This window comes from Equus caballus, chromosome 11, assembly GCF_041296265.1.
Source record: "Equus caballus isolate H_3958 breed thoroughbred chromosome 11, TB-T2T, whole genome shotgun sequence".
NCBI lineage: Eukaryota > Metazoa > Chordata > Mammalia > Perissodactyla > Equidae > Equus > Equus caballus.
The window spans coordinates 35748329-35772791 of record NC_091694.1 but is presented as its reverse complement, the minus strand read 5'-3'; the positions used below and the strand labels follow the sequence as shown (position 1 = coordinate 35772791).

At 36.7% G+C, this 24463-nt stretch overlaps 1 protein-coding gene across 1 annotated transcript in view; it reads right to left on the bottom strand.

The window, feature by feature from the left end:
* The window catches only part of USP32 (ubiquitin specific peptidase 32), a 201966-nt gene that overhangs the window by 93350 nt on the left and 84153 nt on the right, over positions 1-24463 (bottom strand). Inside the window, exons 3-5 of the mRNA XM_001503781.7 lie at positions 12448-12553; positions 8115-8233; positions 2094-2253 (exon numbers count right to left, since the gene is read on the bottom strand). Of these exons, the coding sequence (XP_001503831.2) occupies positions 2094-2253; positions 8115-8233; positions 12448-12553 (385 nt within the window). The remainder of the gene's footprint in view (positions 1-2093; positions 2254-8114; positions 8234-12447; positions 12554-24463) is intronic.

The following is a 24463-nucleotide window of genomic DNA, read 5'->3' as shown; positions in this document are numbered from 1 at the left end:
AAAATAAAAAGGTTTTCCTATCAAAAATAAAGACAAGGGCATGGAACAGCAGTAAAATCAAGTTCACTGTTTATTCATGTCAGAATTTATCAGTCAGAACTTCTGGTAACAACAGGATGAAGATGAGTGGGAAAGTAGCTGGTGTATAATTAGTAGTCAAGTCCCAAGTTATATAAAGCAATAGACACAAATAGTAGTGGACACCCAAGGCCCTATAGTCAGTCAACAAATACTTATTTAAGGCTTGGCACGGAGAAAGAAAGAAAGAATAATACAGACTCTCTATGATTTAAGAAAGATGACATGTACAAATAAATAGAATGCTAGAAATAATTAATACAAGGATAAAAGTGATAAGTTCATTCAAGAAGGTTAAAAAAAGGTGTTATAAGAGTTCAGAGAAAGGAGAGACGCTTTCCCACAGGAAGGAAGAAAAGGTTTCTTGAAAACAAAGGTGCATGTGATTTAAGTCTTCAAGGATGACTATGACTTACAGGGAAAAGGAAAGGCATTCCAGTATTAAGAAATGGCATATGTAAAAGCCCAGCGTAGGTACTTTTCTGTAACCAAAGGAAGGAAGAACAGTAGGAGTTAATACTTAGACCTGTTTATTGGTGGATTGAATAGTGTCCCTCAAAAAGTCACGATCACCTGGAACCTTAGAATGTGAACTTACTTGGAAATAGGGTCTTTGCAGATGTAATGAATTAAGGATCTTGAGGTAAAATCATCCTGGATTTAGGCTGGGTCCTAAATCCAATGACCAGTGTCCTTATACAAAGAGGAGAGAACACAGAAAGACACACAGAGAAAGCCATGTGAAGATGGAGGCATAGATTGGAGCTATGCTGCCACAAGCCAAGCAAAGCCTGGGGTCACCAGAAACTGGCAGAAGCAAGAAAGGATTCTTCCCTAGGGCCTTCAGAGGGAACATGGCTCTGTTAACACCTTGATTTCAGCTTCCAGAACTGTGAGAATAATTTCTGTTGTTTCAGTTTACAAACTGTGGTAATTTGTTACCGCAGCCCTAAGAAACTGACATAGGTTGGTTCAGGACAATTAGCAGAGGGCTACTGTGAAATAATAAGAAACTGTTCTCTGCCCTCGGTTTCTACTAATATTTGGTCTTCGACCAAACTCCTGTAATTTCCTGAGTGACAGAAGTTTCTGACACAGAGTTCCTAAATCCCTTGGAATTTCCTGGGTAGAAATTTTGTTCTAATGCCTGAGGTGATTCTTGGTGGGCTCCTGGATGGGAGCTGGTCACCAGAAAGACCAAACCATAATTAGAAACTTGGAACTTCCAGCCCCACTCACCATTCTCCGGAGAGGGAAGAGGAGCTGGAAATTGAGTTAATAATCAATCATGACTATGTGATGAAGGCTCCATGAAAATCCCAAAAGTACAGGGCTCAGAGAGCTTCTGCAGTGGTTAACACATCTATGTGCCAGAAAGATTGGCACATCCCAGCTCCACGGGGACAGAAGTTCCCGTGCTTGGCACACTTCCAGACCTCGCCCTACATATCTCTTCATCTGCTGTTCATCTGTATTCTTTAACATATCCTTTATTATATAATAAATCAGTAAACATAACTGTGTCCCTGAGTTCTGCGAGCTATTCTAACAAGTTATCAAATCCAAGGAGAGGGTCATGGGAACCTCTAATTAATACCTGGTTGGTCAGAAGCATAGGTGACAACTTGGACTTGTGATTGGCATCTGAAGTGGGGGGCAGTGGGGCAGTCTTGTGGGACTGAGCCCTAAACCTATGAGGTCTGTGCTAACCTGGGTAGACAGTGTCAGAATTGAACTGAACTGTAGGATACCCAGTCGGTGTCACAGAGCACTGGAGAACTGCTAGGTGTGGGGGAAAAAACCCACACATTTGGAGTACAAAAGTATTGAGCGAAGAGACAAAAAATAGACAGTTTTCCTTTTCAGCTATGTACTCAATGCTCCAGCGTTTCATTTTACTACACGTTGGAAGAAAAAAATCACTGATAATAAATTTCTCCTTTATAGGCATATTCTCATATTATTAGGCAATTGTATTAAAAAGTGACAGAAAACAATGAAATGTCATTACTTACAATGTGTAACCCCAGCCAGAGTTTGGTAGAAAGTGGGAGTATCACTATCATCAGTGAGGGTCACATATACACCTCCAGACAGTAGCCAACGAGAGAAGGTAAAAGCATCTTTGTTTAGAAGAAGCCAATTTCTAAACTTTTCGTAGTTTACCTTTTCACCCTAAAATTAAAACAAGAAAACATAAATTGAGTCAAATTTTAAAGTATCTTACTTGGAACTTGTACAACTTGAAATCTGCAATTAGTTGACATTTATCTCTCTACCATCTACAAAGAAAGGATTATCTAAATAACACCACAGGCTATATACTTGGAAATCAAACTGTTTTCAAAAATAATTGTACCTCAGAACTTCCATCTGCATAAAATCTATAGGCTAACTGCAAATTATTTCATCAATTCATCAAAGCAGTGCATTGCTACTAATAAGCCACATTTTATTTGCTAAGGTATACCCTGAAAACAGTATACAGCATTTCTTTCAATATGTAATAAAGACAATTTTTCACTTGCCTTATTCAGCCTTCTCAGCACCTCAACCTCAGTCATAACTGATATATTTTAATTAACTATGTATGAATTAAAATGCTCTCTTATATTTCATTGGCGAATTAAAAACAAATATCCAGGAGTCCTGCTCCAGAAGGCATCAGTGAAAACATGTATTCACAAGTCAACTAGAATACAAAAAGAAGCAAGTAGATTTCTATTTCTTTGCTTTCTTTCCAAGGATTTGTCTTGTTAAATCTCTGGGGGGGGAAGTGTCCATGCTGAGAAAGAACATCACATGGCTGTGCAAGTCAATCTCTTTGGAAGACAAAAGGACCTAGGTTGAGCGAGGGCCAGATGTTTCTATGAGGAAAAGGGAGAAGCAACCCACATGGAAATATAATGAAAAATGATTGAGGAGCCTAGTAGCTCTAATCATGATATGGATATTAAAGGGATACAAACTTATAACTTAAAAGAGGTATGCTAAAAACAATTTCTACATTGTTGAGTAGCATCCAAATTAAGTACAGCAATATGCTTAGCCTAGCAGTTTCAGAACATTTAACAGTGCAACCCAAATAATCAAGACAATATATACAGTTTTTCTAAATGGAAGAATATGGTATTCAAACTTACTTTAGGGACACATGAGGACATTGCCAACATGTTTAGAGATTAGGGATCATACCCATATTCTTTCTCTACCCCATGTTTAGTCTAGAAAGAGGGTTAGCAGTATAAGTTCCACAAGCTGACACTCATTTTACATATGTTAACATCTCTGACATTGGCATAGGTCTTAAAATTAATGGTATCCTTCAATTATAACTGTCAGCTTTTTTCTTTTTATAATACATAAAGGTGCATCTTATAATCAATGATATCTTAGATTCAGTGAAACATGGCAGTTTCAATGGTTTCAGTGAAGGAAAGAGGTTGTTATAAGATGCACTTTCATGTACCACCAAGAAAAAAAAAAGCTGGCAATTATAATACATACTTCTACCCCTTCACATATAGTTAATATTTATTGAGTATTTACAATGCCTTAAGCACCGCTCTAAACATTTTATATTAATTTAATCTTCAAAGCAACCCCCTATATGAGATACGATTATCACCCATCCCCATCTTACACATGAGAAAACTGAGACACCAAAAAGTTAAGTAATCTGTCCAAGGTTACACAGTGGCAAAGACAGGAATGAACCCAGATAGTCTACACTCCAAAGTCTCTGTGCCTAAGCTATATACCACACTGCCTGGACAACTCAGTGAAATATAAAGTAATCTCTGAAATCCACCTGCCCATTGGGATCACTCCATATAACTGGTAGCACCAAAATTCCATCTGTCGAACCTGACTTTTTATGTTTTTGAGTCATAGATCTCTTCTAAAAAAGGAAGCAAAAGGAAAAGTCTCCTTTTATAAACTGTCATAATAGCAGTCTAGAAAAAAATTTCCAATACTATAAAAGGCAATTAAAAATAAACAGACTCGTGAAACTGATACATCTTTGAAGAACAATATAAAATAGGAATTTCCACTTTAAGAATCAACAATCAAAAAAAATATTCAGTAAGAAAAAAAAATACAACTCCTATGTGGATTTCCTTTATAACTTCATCTGTCAAGATTAATAAAGGACAGGACAGAAAAAGCTGAGAACCATTCTATGCCACTTAAATCTAAGTGCTAGGTCCACATAAGCTTTATAGTTTTGGGGTGCTTTTTAGGAATGCAAAAAACAATGTAAAGCATTGTTACGGAAGGTCCGAATAAGCCTATTCTAATATTAAGTGGGCTCTGGTGGTCTAGTGGCTAAGATTCAGCACTCTCACTGCAGCGGCCTGAGTTTGTTTCCTGGTCAGGGAATCACACCACCTGTCTGTCAGTTGTTACACTGTGGCAGCTGTGTGTTGCTGTGATGCTGAAAGCTATGCCATCAGTTTTTTCTTTTTTTTTTTTTGAGGAAGATTAGCCCTGAGCTAACATCTACTGGCAATCCTCCTCTTTTTGCTAAGGAGGACTGGCCCTGAGCTAACATCCATGCTCATCTTCCTCTACTTTGTATGTGGGATTCCTACCACAGCATGGCTTGCCAAGCAGTGCCATGTCCACACCTGGGATCCAAACCAGCGAACACCAGGCCGCCAAAGTGGAACATGCGCACTTAACCACTGCGCCCCTGGGCCAGCCCCACCATCAGTTATTTCAAATACTAGCAGGGTCACCCATGGTGGACAGGTTCCAGCAGAGCTTCTAGACTAAGATAGACTAGGAAGAAGAACCTGGCCACCCACTTCCAAAAAAATTGGCCATGAAAGCAGCAGAGCATTGCCTGATATAGAGCAGGAAAATGAGAGGATGGTGCAAAAAGACCAGGCAGGGTTCTAGTCTGCTGTACACAGGGTCACTAGGAGTCAGAATCAACTCCACGGAACTAACAAAAAACATAAGTAGGGGCCAGCCCAGTGGTTAGCAGTTAAGTTCGCATGCTCCCCTTCGGCAGCCTGGGGTTTGCCAGTTCAAATCCTGGGCGCAGACCTATGCACTGCTTATCAAGCCATGCTGTGGCAGGCATCCCACATATAAAGTAGAGGAAGGTGGGCACAGATGTTATAACGCTCAAGGCCAATCTTCCTCAGCAAAAAGAGCACGATTGGTGGTAGAAGTTAGCTCAGGGGTAATTTTCCTCAAAAAAAAAATAAAAAAGTAAGTAAATTGATATTGAAACATGGTAACTTGAAAACAAAAGGTCTGGACACAATCACCAGACACAGTACTCAAAATTTACAGCAGGTAAATATATCAAATAGTTAAATAAAATTAGCTGATTTACAGTATTAGTTTTTTACCAACCATTAAGTATCTAATTATTTACATAGCCATAAACATGAGTATTCCAAAATCTTGGCCTCTCATTTCTTTGATCTTTCCCCTTCCAAAAATCTTGTCCTTCATACACTACCTCAGCCATTTACCACCATAGCCTTATAATCTTTTATTAGAATAACCGTTCCCCTTCCCATAAACGTAATTTTAAGCATTCCACACTCCCCATCACAATTTCCTCTTATAAGCACGCTTCTGTGAGTGTCACTTGACATTTCAGTTTATTTGACATTGTTAAACACCCCTTCCTCTTGAAACATTTTCATCACTTGTCTTCCAGGACACCAGTCTCTTCTGGCTCTCCTCACAGGCTATTCCTTAGGCTCCTGTTTTGATTCCTCTTCATCTTGCCAATCTCTAAACACTAGAGTACAGGACTCAGTCTTCCAATCTGTTTTCTACCTAAATTTACTCCTAGATGACCTCATCCTCATCTATAAGCCAACAAATCCTTCTGAACTCCAACTTATGTCAAAAAGCGTAAGTGACAACTCCACTTAAATGTCTAATATGATTCTCAAATTTAATTACGTCCTAAACCTCTCTTGGTATCAAAACCCCAAACCTCCCTCTCCAGAAGTCTTAGCCATCTGTTAACAGCAACTCCGTTCATTTACTAAATCAGGCTAAACACCTTAGTCATTCTCTTCTTTTTCTGTGACAGCCCATAATCAATATAAGAAAACAGCCTGTCAACTCCACCTTCAAAATAAATGCAGAATCTAAAAACTTCTCATCACCTCACTGCTACACCATGATTTAAATGATCATCTCCTCTTACCTGGATTATTCAGATATCTCAGTTGGACTCTGTTCAGACTACCTCCCACATAAGAGCCAAAAGGATCATGTTAAAAAAAAAAAAAAACATATATTCCTCTGCTCAAAACCCTCTAATGGTTTCCATCTCACTCACGGTGAAAGTTAAAGAACTCACACTGTCCTACAGGGACATATATAACCTCCTCAACCTCTGTAACTTCACTTTCTACTATTCTCTTGTTCACTCTATTCCAGCTAAACTGGCCTCTCTGATGTTCCTTGGACGTGTCAAACGTACTCGCCTCGGGGCCTTTGCTGTATTCTCTTCATGGAAAGTGTTCCCCCCAGATATCTGCCTGGTTTTACCTTTCACTTCCTTTAAATTCTTTGTTCAAAGGTCACTTTATCTGACAAGGCTTTCCTAACTGTCCTAGACAAAATACTGACACTCAGCTTTTCCCTCCCTATTACTACCTATCCCTCTTACTCTATTTTCCCATGTAGCACTAATTATCATCTAACACATGTACCTGCTATTGTGCCTAAATTTTAGAGAACTGGATGGTTACCACATTTAATTCCCATATATAAAATGGGAATGTCTGCATAAACCTTATCAAAATGAAAAAATATACATTCTCCCTGAAAATGAGCAGAGTATTAATGCATTTGACATCTCTGTGAAAAATCTAATTAATCAGGCCTGCAAAGGTTACTCTTTTTTCTGACCGGCAAACTTGTATTCTTGGAGGAAAAAAACCATTGCCTAGTTTGTCTTGAAGTACTGAAATACTATCACAGCAACTTCCAGTCAATATGTCAGAACCAAACACGCAGGAGGCCAGTCCTTTTGCACGAAACACATAGAAATGCTAAGTAAAATCTAATATCATAACCTCTACCAAAAATTGCACAGTCAAGCTCAAAAGCAAGAGAGAGAGATCTCCAAGTGCTATCGACATAGAGGAAACTCAAAACCAGAGTGGTGAAAAGCTAAGCCAGAGAGTCCAAAGAGACATTAGAACAAGATATACGCATAAGGCTAGCATATTGATAATATATGCCTATCTAGTTAGGAAGGTGACTAAACTGAAGAATAAAAATACCTGAAGAATAAAAACTACCTGAATAAATCCAAGAGCAGAGAAGGACTGTCATATCTATAAAATGAAACTGGGCCAAAAAGTCACCCATAAGAAATCATGCAGCATTGAGTACTGCAGGAAAGGGTCAGAAACTTCTAAAAGGGTTTTACTCTACCATCTCTAGGAACTTTTCCCAAATTAGCAGACCCCTGAAAAGGAAAAAAAAGAATTTTCTCTGTAAAAGATACACATTTTCTATTGTTTAAGTTTTGGACAATGAAAACATATTATTGATGAAAACAGAAAAAATGACAAATTTTTTAAACCCAAACATGCCACTATACGAATCACCTAATTAAAATAAAGGATAAAATAGGCCTTGATGGGTCATAGAGGTCACAGAATGGTTCAAGGCCAATAAGTGATATACTTACATGTTCATGATGAAAAGCAATGACACTACAACATGAGCAATCTCAGGTTCCTGCAGGATTACTTCTGTGTGTATGTTGGTGTGTGTGTATGAGTGTGTATCATTATATCATAAGTATAGACAGTTGCCTTTACAGTAGAATTGGGAGTTTTCAGATTTACACGTATAGCAGTAATAAGTGTCATGGACCTTTGAGCATAGCACATAAATAGTTGAAACATCGATCGTTAAATACAAAAATGTCAAGAATATGCTGAACATAAACATTAATTCATCATAGCTAAACTCATTATACAACTAAGAGTTAATACTCTGTCAACAGGTAGGGATGAAATGTAAATCTTTAAACATACCTCTGAGAAACATTTCCTGAGTGTATCTGGGACTTTACCATCCACCAAATGAAGCATTCTTTCCATTTCTTCCCGTATAACATAGCTCCCGGATTCACTTGCAAAAAGACTAAAAATGTCTAGGAGAAAGAAAGAGCATTTTATAAATATATAACTTATTACTAAAAAAAAAAAAATAGCAATGCAAATTAAAAGAGCAATGTGTCATCTTTTCAAACACACTAAATTTGCAAAAATGTTTAGGTGTGACAATACAAAGGGTTAGCAATAAATTGGAAGAAACAGGGACTCTTATACACTGCTAATGAGAGTGTAAATTACTGCAATCACTTTGGAGAGTAACCTGACAAAACCTAATGAGGGTGAACATGTATGCTAAAAACTCAACTTCTAGGCAACTCCACTTCCACCCTTGAGCAACTTTAATACATGTGCATGAGGTACAACAATGTTAGCTGGAGTACTGTTTGTAACAGCAAAATTTAGGGAAAAAAGACAAATGTCTATCAAGAAGAAAATAGGTAAACTGAGATACACACACACACACACACACACACCCACACACCATGAAATACTATCATAATAGAATAAAGGAACTGTTTCAAGATGGATAAATATCAAAATTATTGAGGGAAAAAGCAAATTCCAAAATAATCTATATAGTATACCATTTATTTAAAAGTTTAAAATCTACAAAACAGGTGAATATATGCTTAAGGATATATAAAAATGTCACAAATATAAGAGACCTGCATGAGGAACGAAAGCTCACCAAATTCATAAGAGTAGTTACCTCTGTGAAAGGAAGAACAGGGATGGATGAGACCATGGAGGATACAGAGAGAGAGCCTCACCCTGGCTGTAATATTTTATTTCTTAAAAAACAAGATCTGGGACAAATATGATACAATATTAAGAAATAGTAAAGCTGAGTGGAGGTATATATTATATGTATGTTTGAAATACTGCTATTATGGGTTGAACTGCATCCCCCAAAAAGATATGTTGAAATCCTAACCTCTGGGTACTTATGAATGTGACCTCATTTGAAAAGATAGAAGATAGAGGATGGAAGAGACATTCCATCTCTCTGAAGGCCCACCAGGTTCCACTACCTGCCCTTCTACATCTCATCGCCGATTCCCTTAGGAGGAATATTTGATGGAGGGCTCTGACCATCTGTTCAGAGTTGATTTGTAAGCTCCCAAAAGATTCTGAAGTCCTAACCCCAGTACCTGTGAATGTGACCTTATTTGGAATAGGGTCTTTACAGATGTAATCAAGTTAAGATGAAGTCATTAGGGTGGGCCCTAATCCAATATGAATGATTATAAGAAAAGCAGGCAGACGCAGTTGGAAGAAAGCCATGTAATAACATAGGCAGAGATTGAAGTCACAGAACACCAAGGATTGACAGCCATCACAAGAAGTTAGGAAGAAGGAAGATTTCTTCCCTACAGGTTTCATAGGGAGCCAAGGCCCTCTAACATCTTAATTTTGGACTTCTGGCCTCTAGAACTATGAGATAATAAATTTCCATTGTTTTAAACCACCCAGTTTGTGGTACTTTGCTATGGCAGCCCTAGAAAATCAATACAATTGTATAACAAAAATGATGAAAATTTTTAAATGTATGTTTATGTTTATGACCCCCAAAACTGTTATTGTTGATTACTGGCTGCCTGGAGCCAGAGTATGTGTTTGTTGGTAGAGAGATGCTAATTTGAAAAAACCAGGATCACAGTTAAATACCAATACATAAAATTGGGTTTATGGACGTGCATTATCTTGATTGTGATAATCTGGGTATGTACATGTTTCAAAACATATCAAAATGTACACTTTATATATGTGCATTTTATTGTATGTCAATTACCACAATAAAATTGTAAAAAATAAAACAGATTAAGAAGAACAGTCTAAATTCAGGAGTAAGAAGGAACATTCTGAGAAGTTTAGAAGTAGCCAAGAGGGCAGGTTAGAAAAGGAAGAAGGAAGAGAGAAAGACTCAGTATCCAGTGGCCAAGGCTAAAAATCTAGGAATTTTTGGAACAAAATGTTATACTCAGTGTAATATAAATACCTTCTTTTACTTCCCCTGAGAAATTTTAAATAAAATTTACATTGTTTACTATTACTTTTGGTAAGAGCAAATTTGTCTTTGGGGAGCTCAAAGAAAAGAATGAGGGGACAAAAGATATTATAAACAATTGAATGAATAAAAATTAAGTAAATAAATGCATATCCTAAGAAACACAGATGAACAATGATCAACTAAAGTTATCTTCCCTTTCACATTTAGACGGTAAATGGTGCCCTCTCATTATAACATTTCCCTGCTTAGTAGAATTTAAAGGTCATGGATGAGGTGCCATCCACTTCTGGGCTTAGATAATTCAACTAATAAAATTAACTTTTGAAGTTAAAAGTAAAACCATTAAAAAAAATTAAATCTTTTACCAAGAATTTGTATAAAATATTATCAAGGAAGAGAACTTTTGGTTCTATTTGTGAAGTAGGGTAAGAATAGATTGTTAAGCCTATGTCATCAGAATTTTTTTAAATAACAGCTTTATTGAGATGGAATGCACGTCCTATATAATTCACCCTTTAAAGTGTATAATTCAGTGTTTTTTTAGTATATTTACAAGGTTGTACAATCATCACCACTGTCTAATTCCAGAACATTTTCAACCCCAAAAGAAACCCCATATTCATTAGCAGTTACTTTCCATTTCCCTCTCCCCCTAGCCTCTGGCAACTACTAATCTACTTTCTGTCTCTATGAATTTGCCTAATCTGGACATTTCACATATAGTCATTCCTTGGTATCTACAGGGGATTGGTCCCAGGACCCCTCAAGAAGACCCAAACCCGCAGATGTTCAATCCCTTATATAAAAAAGTGTACTATTTACACAAAACCTACACACATCCTCCCACATACTTTAAATCATCTCTAGATTACTTCTAATACCTAGTACAATGTAAATGCTATGTAAGTAGTTGTTATACTGTTTTGTTTAGGGAATAATGACAAGAAAAAGAAGTCTGTATATGTTTGGTACGGACACAACCATAGTAGGCCTTTGTCGATCTGCGGTTAGGTGAACCTGAGAATGCAGAAGCTGGGGATACAGAGGGCCAACTGTAAATGGAATTATACAATATGTGGCGTATTTTGACTGGCAGTTATCATTTAGCATAATGTTCTCAGGTTCATCCATGTTGTAGCATGTATCAGTACTTTATTCCTTTTTATTATTGAGTAATATTCTGTTGTATGGATATATCATATTTTGTCTATGTTGAATGCATCAGTTGGTGGATATTAGGGTTGTTTCTATTTTGTGACTATTATGAACAGTGTTGCTATGAACATGTTATATTTTTTTTAATGAATATATGTTTTCAATTATCTTGGGTACATATCTAGAAATGGAACTGTCAGGTCATATGATAACTTGACGTTTAATAGTATGAAGAACTGCCAAACAGCTTTCCAAAGTGGCTGTACTTTTTTACACACTGAGCAGCAATGATTGAGGACTACAACTCTTCTACATCCCACATCCTCACCAACACTGTTTTCTGTCTTTTTCATTTTAGCCGTCCTAGTGGAGGTGAAATGATACCTCATTGTAATTTTAATTTACATTTCCCTAATAACTAATTATGTTGAGCATTTTTTCAAGTGCTTATTGGCCATTTGTATATCTTCTTTAAAAAAATATCAATTCAGGGTCTGGCCCCGTGGCCAAGTGGTTAAGTTTGTGTGCTCCGCTGCAGCAGCCCAGCGTTTCACCAGTTCAGATCCTGGGCGCAGACATGGCACAGCTCATCAAGCCATGCTGAGGTGGCATCCCACATGCCCCAACTAGAAGGACCCACAACTAAAAAATATACAACTATGTACCAGGAGGTTTTGGGGAGAAAAAGGAAATATAAAATCTTAAAAGAAAAAAAAATTAATTCAAATCCATGGCCTGTCATCAGAATTTTGAGGTTAATTATTTTGTACACAGATGTAGTATTAGCATTTTGAAATAATAAAAGTACTGGGGCTGGCCCCATGGTTGAGTGGTTAAGTTCGCATACTCCGCTTTGGCAGCCCAGGGTTTCGCCGGTTCGGATCCTGGGCATGGACATAGCACTGCTCATCAAGCCATGCGGAGACAGCATCCCACATAGCACAACCAGAGGCACTCACAACTAGAGTATACACCTATGTACTGGGGGGTGTTGGGGAGAAGAATAACAAAAAAGAAAAGAAAAGAAGATTGGCAACAGTTGTTAGCTCAGGTGCCAATCTTTAAAAAAAAAAAAGTACTTACATTTTGCTTTCTCTTCATCTCTGCCTCTTGTAAGAAGGACAAGTCCAACTATTAAGTTATTAAAGTGCAATCCTTTGGATGTTCCACCAAAAGAACAGTAAATCACCTAGGAAAAAAATGATAAAGCCAACTTTAGACGTTTCAGTTGTTGAGGAATTTGAGGCTGATGTCACCTTTAACAGATCCTGTCTCCGTCTCCAAACAAGGCCCTGGTAAACTTTAGTGAAATGATAAGTTTCTCCCTCTTCTTCCTCTTGTACACCTTATTGCCGCACTCAGCTGACAGTGTTCGTCGCACTATACAGTATCTATTCTAAAGTATATATATCGCTGGCTCACACACTGAATATTTATTCTTTCTCTTTGGAGTCCTTATCAAGGTCCAAGAAGATAAAGGTCCTCCTCTTCAATAGCCCCAATGATGTAATAAAAATTTTGTACAATTACAGAACTTCCTTCAGCTTCTGTAAAACTTATACACATCTTGATTTGAAAGATTGACATTCTCTAACTGAACGCTCAGAAATACAATGGCAATCATATTACAATAAGACCCCTCACCCACCTCCACCATTGTGTTAGCAAACACTCAGGAATAAATAACAGCAGTCTACTGCTGGGGGAGAAGGAAGAGTATGGTGAGAGACCCTCTCTGAGGTATAGTAACAATGAGAAAATAAAATCAAAACTTAAAAGTAGAGCAGACATTAGAAAAATCCTCCAGCAAATGACCCCTCACCCTAAAAAAAAGGTAACCCTAGACTGGAATTTGAAGTCTATAGTGCACTGTGGGTAACCATAGCAACACAAAATACAGCTCAACTACAGACTAGACTGACCCAACTACTCATGCTAAAGATCTAGCCAGGCATAAATACTATTTAGCTTACTCTCTTCTGTCCTATACAAAATATCCATCTTTCAACCACAAATTATAAGTCACACAAGGAAGCAAAGAACAAAAACCCAACATACTGACAAAGGAAAAACATGGGAACAGAGTTCAATAAAGCTTTAGAATAGCTCAATAGTAAACTTAACAGAATTGACTAGGAGATTATCCAAAATGAAACACAGAGGGGAAAAAAATGTGGGAGCAGGAGGGAACAAAAGAGAAAATCCAAGAGCTGTGGGACAATATCAAATATTTAACATACATGTAGTTTGAAATTTTAAAAGTAAAAGAGAACAGGGAGAAGAAATCTCTGAAGAGATAAAGGTTGAGAATTTTCCAAAACTAATAAACACACAAAACCATAGACAGAAGTTGTTCAGAGAAAAGGCAGGATAAATCACACCTCTAGCCCTCAAAAACTAACCACCCAAATCATATTCAAACTACTCAAAACCAAAGATAAAAAGAAAATGTTTAAGGTAACCACAGATAGATAACTTTAGAAATATTTCTCATCAAAAACCACATACGCCAGAAGACAGTGAAGTCACATGTCTAAAGCATTAAAGGAGGGGCAAGCCCGGTGGCACGGCGATTAAGTGCGCACGTTCCGCTTCTCAGCGGCCCAGGGTTCACCAGTTTGGATCCCGGGTGCGGACATGGCACCACTTGGCAAAAGCCATCCTGTGGTAGGCATCCCATGTATAAAGTAGAGGAAGATGGGTATGGATGTTAGCTCAGGGCTAGTCTTCCTCAGCAAAAAGAGGAGGATTGGCAGCAGTTAGCTCAGGGCTAATCTTCCTCAAAAAAAAAAAGCACTAAAAGAAAAAAAACTGAGAATCCTATACCTAGCAAAAATATCTTTCAAAAAGAAAGGAAAAACAGACTTTTTCAGGAAAATAAAATAGAGAAGTCAATACCAGCAAACCTGCACTACATAAAAGAGCAAAAGAAAATACTTCAGGCTGAAGGAAATATGATACAGATACACGTACCTATAAAAGAAATAAAGTAAAAAATGGAATAAATGAAGGTAAATATAAAATGTTCTTTTCTTATTTTTAATTGTTCTAAGAGATAACTGACTGTCTACAGAAATAATAGTAAAAATTTAACGTGTTCATAGTACAAGTAAAACCACAACGCAAGACAACAGCACAGAAGATGGGAGAGAGAAATTGGAAGTATACTGTTATATACTACACATACAATGGTATTATACTACACCACCCATCTCCATCTTTATATTGCCAGTCAACAAGAAATTACTTAATCATAGCACTACAGTGTTTAACTCAACATTAAAGCCATTGATAAATTTTTGTTTTTATAATAGTAAAAACAATAGCTAACATTTAAATGCTTATCACGTGGCATTTAACTGTTGTCATAAGTGCTTTACCAGTATTAAACCTCAAGATGATTCCATGAGGAAGGGATTACTGGTGTCTCCATTTTATGTCTGAGGAAAACTAGAGCCCAAGGAGATTAAGTAACTTGTCCAAAGTCATACATCAATGAAGTGGCAGAGTCAAGATTCACACCTAGGCAAGACAGGTTCCTGAAACTGAACTCTCAACCACTTCATAGTTCTACAGAACAATTATATACATTCTCTAGTGTTATATGAAATGAGGGACATCGCCAGTAAATGTTTCACCATTTTGGTGAAATCTATTGAAGATTAAATTAAGAAATTTCCAACAACCACAATTTATAAACACTATGTCTGTGGCGTCTCTTTTCCCCTCACTTTAACTTGATTACGCAGTCTCTTCACTTTTGACCACTTCATTGACTTTAACACAAGGTGAGTAAAGAAGTGAGGATAAAATTAACCAAGAAATTGAGGTTAAGATATGAGTTTTAGTTTTGCAAGCATTTGTAAAATGTAGAAGATTTTGTTGTGACTACATTTGGTTGGAATGATAGAATATACTGGTACCTCATTCCCAAAATGTAAGAACACCAACAACCTTCTAAAACAGCGAATTCAAAAGTTCACTTGACAGATGAGGAAAGGAGGCCCAGGAAAAATCACCGTATTTCCTGAATTCTAAGACGTATTTTCCACCTTTTATTAAGGTTCCAGTAATCATCATGCACCTAACACATCTAAAGTGTAGTATCTTTTTTTTCATCCTCAAAAAAGATTTTTAAAGCAACGGTCACCTTACAACTGACAATGCTTTAACATTTACAAAATATTAAGTATCATGCTCATTACTATTCAGCTTTGTTTTTAGGATTGACGATAGGGAGTGTGCACAGGACAGCAAGGATATTTTGATGCTACTTTTTAAAAAGCAAATTTAAAAAGTTAATTATTATTATTATAACTTGTTATAAGATCTTTATTTAAAAATCCCTCCAATAATTTCCTGTAGCTATTAAAGAACAAAGGAGAATAAAAACAGATATTTTCTTAAACATTTGGTAGCCATGAATATCCAGACTGAGATTTGGCGTACTGTTGTACTAATGTATAACATTGATGCTTGTGGTAATGATCTCACTAGCCTCCTTTCAGATAATGATATCACCCCGGTAAATAATATGATTAGTTCAGAAGAGAGGGAAATTAGTCTGCGTTTTCAAAGAGAAAGACTTAACAGTATAATATATCAAGAACACACCTCTTGTCATATAGTCAAAAGGTTAAAAAAGGGCAGATGTGTGTAGGTCTCCAGAGTTAAGGAAAGGTTGTGCTGTCCTTCAATTGCTGTTCTATAGCCCTGGTCCTTCTCCTTCCACTGTCTTTTGGATATAAGGTACAAGGGCATTCCACTATTCCTTGGGGAAGTAGTAAGTAATGGATACTGTTTCATATCACGGCTTTTGGAACCAGTATGACCTGGATTTGAAGACAGGCTTCATTAATTTACCAGCTATGTGATCTTGGGCAAATCATTTAACTTCCTGAGCCTCAGTTCCATTCCATTACACATAGGTAGAAGCAATGCGTCACAAGTCTTCTCATTCTAGGACCCAGGCTGAAGAGCAGCCCCTGTGTAGGAAATGCTATTATCAGGGCAAAAGGGAGAAGTCAGAGTTTGACTCCATTTAGTAAATTGTGAGAATTAATTCAGCTCAACGAGCTCATGACTTTTGCCTTGGAAAATATTTTTCCTCAGTAAACTCTATTGCACCTTTTAAACTGCTTGATTAATAGTCAATAGAACCAAATTACTGTTCTCAAACTTTCATTTTATTTCACATAATTTTCATGAGGACCAATACTTTTCCATTTATATTTTTAATGAAGATTTGATTCATCAGTTTTTTTTCCATATCAAAAATTTTTCTGTGCTATCTTTTGAAGATGTTATTTCTACCAAATCCAATTTTCTCACATCAAATTTAGCAGATCTAAATTTGTTAATGAAGAATTGATTTTTCTGGAAATGTCTAAACAACACTCTTATTCTGTGCTTTAAAAAAACCTGCTATACAGTTTTTATTAATTTGATATGTAAATATTTTATTATGCATCTCTACAAGATATCCTTAAAATATAATCATAATACCATTATCACACTAAAAAAACCTGTCTCTCCAAAATTCATATGTTGAAACCCAATGTGAGGTGGGACCTTTGGGAGGAAATTAGGTCATGAGGGCAGAGCTCTCATGAATGGGATTTGTATCCTTAAATTAGAGGCCTGAAAGAGCTCCCTTGCCCCTTCTGCTATGTGAGGACACAGTGAAAAGTCGGTCACCTATGAAACAGGAAGTGGGCCCTCACCAGACAGTGAACCCTAATCTTGGACTTCCAAGCCTCTAGAACTGTGAGAAATAAATTTCTGTTGTTTATAAGCACCCCAGAACATGGTATTCTATTATAGCAGCCCAAATGAATTGAAATAAAAACAAAAATTCCTTAGTATCAAATATCTAGTCAGTATTCAAATTACCCCAATTGTCTCATAATTCTTTTCAATTTGTTTATTCAAATCAGGATCTAAAATATATTATAGTTGGTTGCTAATCTCTTAAGTCTCCCAGTCTATAGCCTTTCTTTCTCTCTCTCTTCTTCCTACCCTCTCTCTTTTTCCTCACAATTTTTTTTTTGAGGAAGATTAGCCCTGAGCTAACTACTGCCAATCCTCCTCTTTTTGCTGAGGAAGACTGGCCCTGAGCTAACATCCATGCCCATCTTCCTCTACTTTATACGTGGGATGCCTACCACAGCATGGTTTTTGCCAAGTGGTGCCATGTCCGCACCTGGGATCTTAACCAGCGAACCCCAGGCCGCCGAGAAGCGGAACGTGCGAACTTAACCGCTGCGCCACTGGGCCGGCCCCTTTCCTCACAATTTATTTGCTGAAGAAACTAAGATGTTTGTGCTGTGGAGTTTCCCAAAGTCTGCATTTTATTGATTGTATCTTCTGTCCTCTATTTTCCTGTGAAGGGGTAGTTAGATCCAGAGAACTGATCAAATTTAAATTATATTTTTTGGCAAGAACCATCTCCCAGTTGGTGCTATTGTGCCTCCATCAGGAGACAAATAATGACTGCTTATCTCTCATTTTGTCATATTAGTAGCCACTGATGATCACTGCCTAGATTCATAAATTCATTAAAGGCTAAAAACACTGGTAATTATAATTCTACCATTCTTTTGTTTATTGGCTGGAATACTTCTAAAAAGAGAAAACTCCCCTAATCGACTATTTGGTCATCGTGGGGTATACTTAGTATAGAACCACCAGAATAAATGTTTGATTCTTTTCCTTCATTAGCCATTTTTTTTAAATGATGAGTAGCGTTCCCAGCATCTTTCAAAGGCATCCGTGCAGAAAGAAAAAAAAAATACGGAAGACCAGAGACTACTATTCTTAGGTCAGCTTGCAAGTTTGACCCTTGACTGACATGTGTGAACTTGAATTTCAGGAAGGTTTCCACTATTCCCTAAACGTTAAATGTGGCTAACTGCCTAAACTGTTTGTACAAACAATGCGGTTTATGCTCAACACCTGCTTTCCTTTTGGAAGTCTGGAATTTTGGTATGTGAAAGGTAATGAGTACCTACGTGATCAGCCCCAACAAAAACCCTGGGCACTGAGTCTCTCTTAATGAACTTCTCTGATAGACAACATTTCACACCGATCGTCACAACCTATTGCTAGAGGAAATAAGTGCATCCTGTGTGACTCCACTGGAAGAAGACTCTTGGAAGCTTGCACCTGGTTTCCTCCAAACTTTGCCCCATACGTCTTTACTGATTTTGCTTTGTATCCTTTTTTATAATAAATCACAGCAGTGACTACGACTATATGCTGAGTCCTATATAGGAGTCCTAGTGAATCACGAATCTGGGGGTGGTCTTGGAAACCTCTGACAGTGTCCAAAGAGGGTATTTTTTAAAATATCATTATTTGATATGTTTCAATTTCCTTATAATTATCCTTACTCCCATTGCATCTTTGAAGTTTCCCTTAAAATGCTACCAATTATAAGAAACAAAGAGTAGATTTACGTGACATATTAATGACTAAAATCCATAGGATCCTAAAACAATTTTGAAGTTCCTGAACTCTATTTAATTCTTCTGAATGTGAGCCCATTCCAATGTTAAAATCAGAAACAGTAGTAGCCTAAGATTCCTATATTCCTTATAACCTCCTATTATTTTAGGAAACTTAAGATTTCCTTAAGACCAAAAGAACTGATACATATACCATTCTATTAACGTCACTTAAAGGAAAGTTGAAGAGGATAAAATATGCAAAGTATAGTCATTTAGGAGTTTTAAATGAAGGGCAATTTTTTCGTTTTGTATGTTTTGTTTACTATCTGTCTCTCCCAATTCCCAACAAAAGTGTAAGCTCCATGAGGGGCAGGGATTTTACCCGATTGTTTACTGCTATACATTCAGCAATCATTATTATTATTTATATCTATCTATCTATAAATGACATTAGGAAAATATATATTTAAAGATAGTCATAATACACAGGTCATCTGTTTACTCCGTAAGTAGGTCATTTTACATCAAATTTATACAGATATCACTTGATTTTACTTCAAATGACTTTGAATCTTATAAATAGATCTTGGCAAAGTTAAGTTAAAGACTTAGAATAATCTTATCTTTCAGATTCTCCTCCAATGGTGAGACAGACCATTAGTTTTGGAAGAATTAACAGTCTACAGAACTGGGAAAAGGTCAACCTGATAAACCCACTATTTTACAATAATATAGTAAATAACTATTTTTAAATGAATAAAACTATCTTTTAACTATTGAATATATCAATCCTTACATTTGTCTACTCCTACTTTGAAAAGGGCTCAATTCAAACCTTTATAAAATTGAATTATTTTTTTTAAACGCACCTTTCTCTCTAACAGATCACATATAAGAAGTAGACCAACTTCTTCATATGCCTAACCCAAAGCTAGCCTAGAAGTTACAAAAAAATTAGTTAAATTCCATGTTATGACAAAGATCATTTAGTAGAAATTAAAAATGGTGCAGTAATCAAATTAAGTAATAAGAATTCAGGTAAATGTATGCTGACTTTATTTAGGCAAGTATTTGATAAGGTCTCATAATACTACATTTTAGATAATATGGCAAATTGAGGGCTGAATATTATAGTTAGGGCCATGCAAATCTGGTTAAAGAATCAGAAACACAAAGAGTGTTGATTAAAAATTCTACATCTTCCTTGGAAAAAAGGCTCTAAAGAAGTGCCAACTAGACTGCATTTTTGATCATAACTATTAAACATTTTTTATCAGTGATTTGGATTGTGACATAGAAGGCATGTATATTAATTTTGTAAATGATAAAGCTGAAAGGAATGGCTAATAAAATAGGTAACAGAATACAGATTCAAATTCATCTTAGGCTGGAACGCTAGGATAAAGGCAACAAGACTAAATGTAATGCATTTAAATTAGAGATTCTTAAAAACTTAGTACAGTCACGTATCACTTAATGACAGGAATACTTCTGAGAAATATGTCATTAGGCAATTTTGTCATTATGCGAGCATCATAGAGTATACTCATAAAAACCTAGATGGTACAGGGGCCAACCCCATGGCATAGTGGTTGGGTTTGGTGAGCTCTGCTTTGGCGGCCCAGGTTCACAGGTTTGGATCCCAGGCGTGGACCCACACTGCTCGTCAGCATGCTGTGGTAGCGACCACATATAGAGTGGAGGAGGACTGGCACAGAGGTTAGCTCAGGCCAATCTTCCTGAAGCAAAAAAAGAGGAAGATGGGCAACAGATGTTAGCTCAGGGCTAATTTTCCTCAGCAAAAAAAAACAAAAACAAAAAATCCCTAAGATAGTATAGCCTATTACACATCTAGGCTATATGGTACTAATCTGATGGGTCCACCTGGTATATGCAGTCCATCATTGACCAAAATATCGTTATGTGGCACATGACTGTATATATAAGGATAGAAGAACAAGATCAAACTTGGAAATTATAGCCAACAAAGCTATGATCTTTTTGCTTAAGTTAATACAATTTTATGCTGCATGGTAGTGATTAAAGAATTAAATATTCCCCTACTGTTCACTAATCTAATTCCATCTAGGTAACAGCATGGGATTAACCAGTATGCATATTAACTATGCAACTGCAGGGGGGAAGGACTTGTTCACACGCCAAAGGTTCCAGTTTCCCAATTCAAATAGCTGAATTCCATCTCTGAGAGTTAGCAGTTTTCCAATGGGGGCTCTAGTAAAGACAGCAGAAATCTTGGGATCATGATACTCCGCCAAAATGCCCAGTAGCTTCTAGCTCCACCCCCATCTATAAAGCTGGAAATTAAGTTTGAGACTAGTCAGGTGAATATACAGAACTGTTTCAATGCCCCCAAATTTAAATAGGGTGGAAACAAAAAACAAAAGCTTCACTGAATTCATGACATTCTACATTTTCAAGTTGATTTCCTACAGCAATTTACAATATCCAACACTTAGCAAGATACAAAACCTCTAACAATGTAAGAGAAATGTTAAACAGACAAGGATGTTTGAATGAAAAACTGACCGCTTTTGAAAGTTATTAGTTACTACGGGATATTATTCAGCCACAAAAAGGAATGATGTTCTGGGGCTGGCCCAGTGGCGCAGCTGTTAAGTGCACATGTTCCACTTCTCAGCGGCCCGGGGTTCACGGGTCCGGATCCCGGGTGTGGACGTGGCACTGCTTGGCAAAAGCCATGCTGTGGTAGGCATCCCACATATAGAATAGAGGAAGATGGGCATGGATGTTAGTTAGCTCAGGGCCAGTCTTCCTCAGCAAAAAGAGGAGGATTAGCAGTAGTCAGCTTAGGGTTAACCTTCCTCAAAAAAAAAAATAAATAAATAAATAAAATAAAAAATAATTAAAAAAAAAAAGGACTGATGTTCTAAAACTTGCTACAACATGGATGAATCTTGAAAACATTATGCAAAGCGAAATAAGCCAGACATAAAAAGACAAATATTGTATGACTCCACTTAGATGAAATATTTAGAATAAGTAAATTTCATAGAGACAGAAAGTAGACTAGGGAGGGAGAAAGGCAGCATTATTATCACTTAATGGGTACAGAGTTTCTGTTTGGGGTGATGAAAACATTTTAGAAAAAGAAAGTGAAGATTACATAACATTGTGAATGTAATTAATGCCACTGAATTGACCTTCAGGGGAAACTGGCAAAGCACAAAAAGGACCTCTCTGTATTCTTTCTTATTAACTGCATGTGAATTTGTATTTATCTTAATAAAAATTCCAATTAAAATTTAGGATGAACAGATCTTCAGAATATTTGAGTAAATGTACCACAGAAAGGATTTTTAGGAAAAATTTTATAGTAAATGTATTCTAAATAATATTTTTTCCCTATTACTAGCTTTAATAGCTAATTTTTCTCCTAAGGACACAATGACGAAGGAAAAAAAATTCCACAAAGATTCACACATTTAGAACTTGAACCTATTTAAAAACAAGAAATAATACTTTTCCAATTAAAAAGAGGAAACGCAAACTATTCATAAAGCCAAATAAGTAATAAAAATTATATCCCACATAATAAATAATTATTGTGCACCTATATGCCAGGCATCAAACAGGGTAAGGGAGACACAGTGAACAAGAGAAATTTGATCTTTCTTGGAACCAACATTCTGTGGAACTTTAATCAAAAACAGATGCATACATCTTCCTTTACATGTTGTTTGATTTGCTTTCTTACTTTACATCTTCCTCATCTCATTGATAAGTGTCTTGGTTTTGAAGGAAAACTTACTTTTCTGAAACTTTTAGAAGTCCTTTGAGATGGAAAAAGATTTATCTACTGGTATATCATTCCTATTTCTTAAATGTAAAAGTTGCAGTAAGCAAGGGTCTTCTGAGAACTACTTTCGCGGTCAAAAACTATTTCACCTAAACAAGGAATGAGCAAACTATAGTAAAGTACGGTTGTTAGCTGGACCTGCCATTCCAAACTAAGAGCCAGGTATGCTCAGGGCAAGCTATTCCTAAACTCATGCCAGTTCATGCCCTTACCTACAACCTTTGGTGGCTTACATTAACTTAAACACTGTACCATTCAATTATTAAGTAAATACTATATAACTCTATGAGAAATGGGAAAATCAAAACTTAACTTCAACAACTTACATGAAGATTGATGAACAGTGTGTCAACACCTGAATTTTATTTTATTAAATCACAAGGGCAACTAAAATACTCATAAAACAAAAGAGGACAGGTTATAAGTATCTTCAATATCATCATTAGAACAATGTCACACAATAAATTTTCAGAGAGTAATCACTGTTGAAAATCTCCAACTGAGATTTAAACAATCAAGAATACATAATTATATAAACCTATTTCCAGTAGTCGAGGAAGATTGCCCTAATTAAATAAATTAAAATATTTTCAAATAGAGTAATAAGTAATAAACCTAGCATTTTAGAACATGCACATTTATTACCACAATTCCACAGACACATGCCACATGCAGGTTTGAGAGATAGGACTTGGAGATTTTGTGGGGGCATTATTCAGCATACCACACTCTCCAATCAGAGTAGCAATGGTCTCAAGAGGGTGGGACAAACTCCCATTGTTTTCTTCCTCTCTCTCTCGTTCTACAGCTTGGCTCTGGACACAGGCACCATAGCGAGAAGTGTGTGGCACAGCAGGGTAACTAAAGCGCCAGCTTTCTGACAGGAGGACAGAAAATGGGAGCTCCAGGGAAAGCGAAAGTACTATGGATACTGAGAGAAGGAAGGAACTTGGGAAAGTTGTTTTTGAACTCCTGGGTTCGCCTCTTAGCCGCACATGCATGGATCTGACCCTAAATAGCATAACAAAGTCTGAGAACTAAAATTCAGGATAGATCACTGCCCAAGACTGGCCACTGGGTGGTGTATGTGTGGGACAGATCCAAATAGCACTGCAAAGCCTTTGAAAACTTAACCAATATTGGAACCACAATCAAAAGAATACTAGCTGGAAATTGCAACCTGAACCCATTAATATCAATGATGTGATAAAACAAATATATCAACATCTCCATAGGATTTTAAAAGACTCAGAATCTCGTAACATAATATTGAAAACGTCTAGAATATAATCCAAAATTACTTAGCATATAAAGAACCAGGAAAGTCTCGATGCAGTTAGGAAAAGACAATCAACAGGCATCAACAACTACGTGAGACAGATATTGGACTTATCAAAGACTAGTGCAGCCATTATAAAAATGCCCAAAGAAATGAAGGCAAACACTTTTGAGGGGAAAGATGGAAAGCCTCACATACAAACAGAAGATAGAGAGAAAAGCCAAATGGAAATGTTAGAACTGAAAAATACAATAATAACAGCAACAAAATCACGCATCTAAATCTACTGATTGGACATCTGGGAAAACAAGCTCCTCCTTTTAAGAGTAACAACTCCTTGTAAAGGCCCACTCTATTAATCATTAACACATCTCAGTGTGAATCATTTTAATTGGATGTCTTTCTTCATAACCCTACTGATACTAAGTGAAAAAGACATTGCATTTCAACTCTGTCACAACTTTAGTCACCTCTTTTCAATAAAGTGCCCATAGGTGGCACTCAGTGATCACTGAATAAAGTTAATGAACAGAA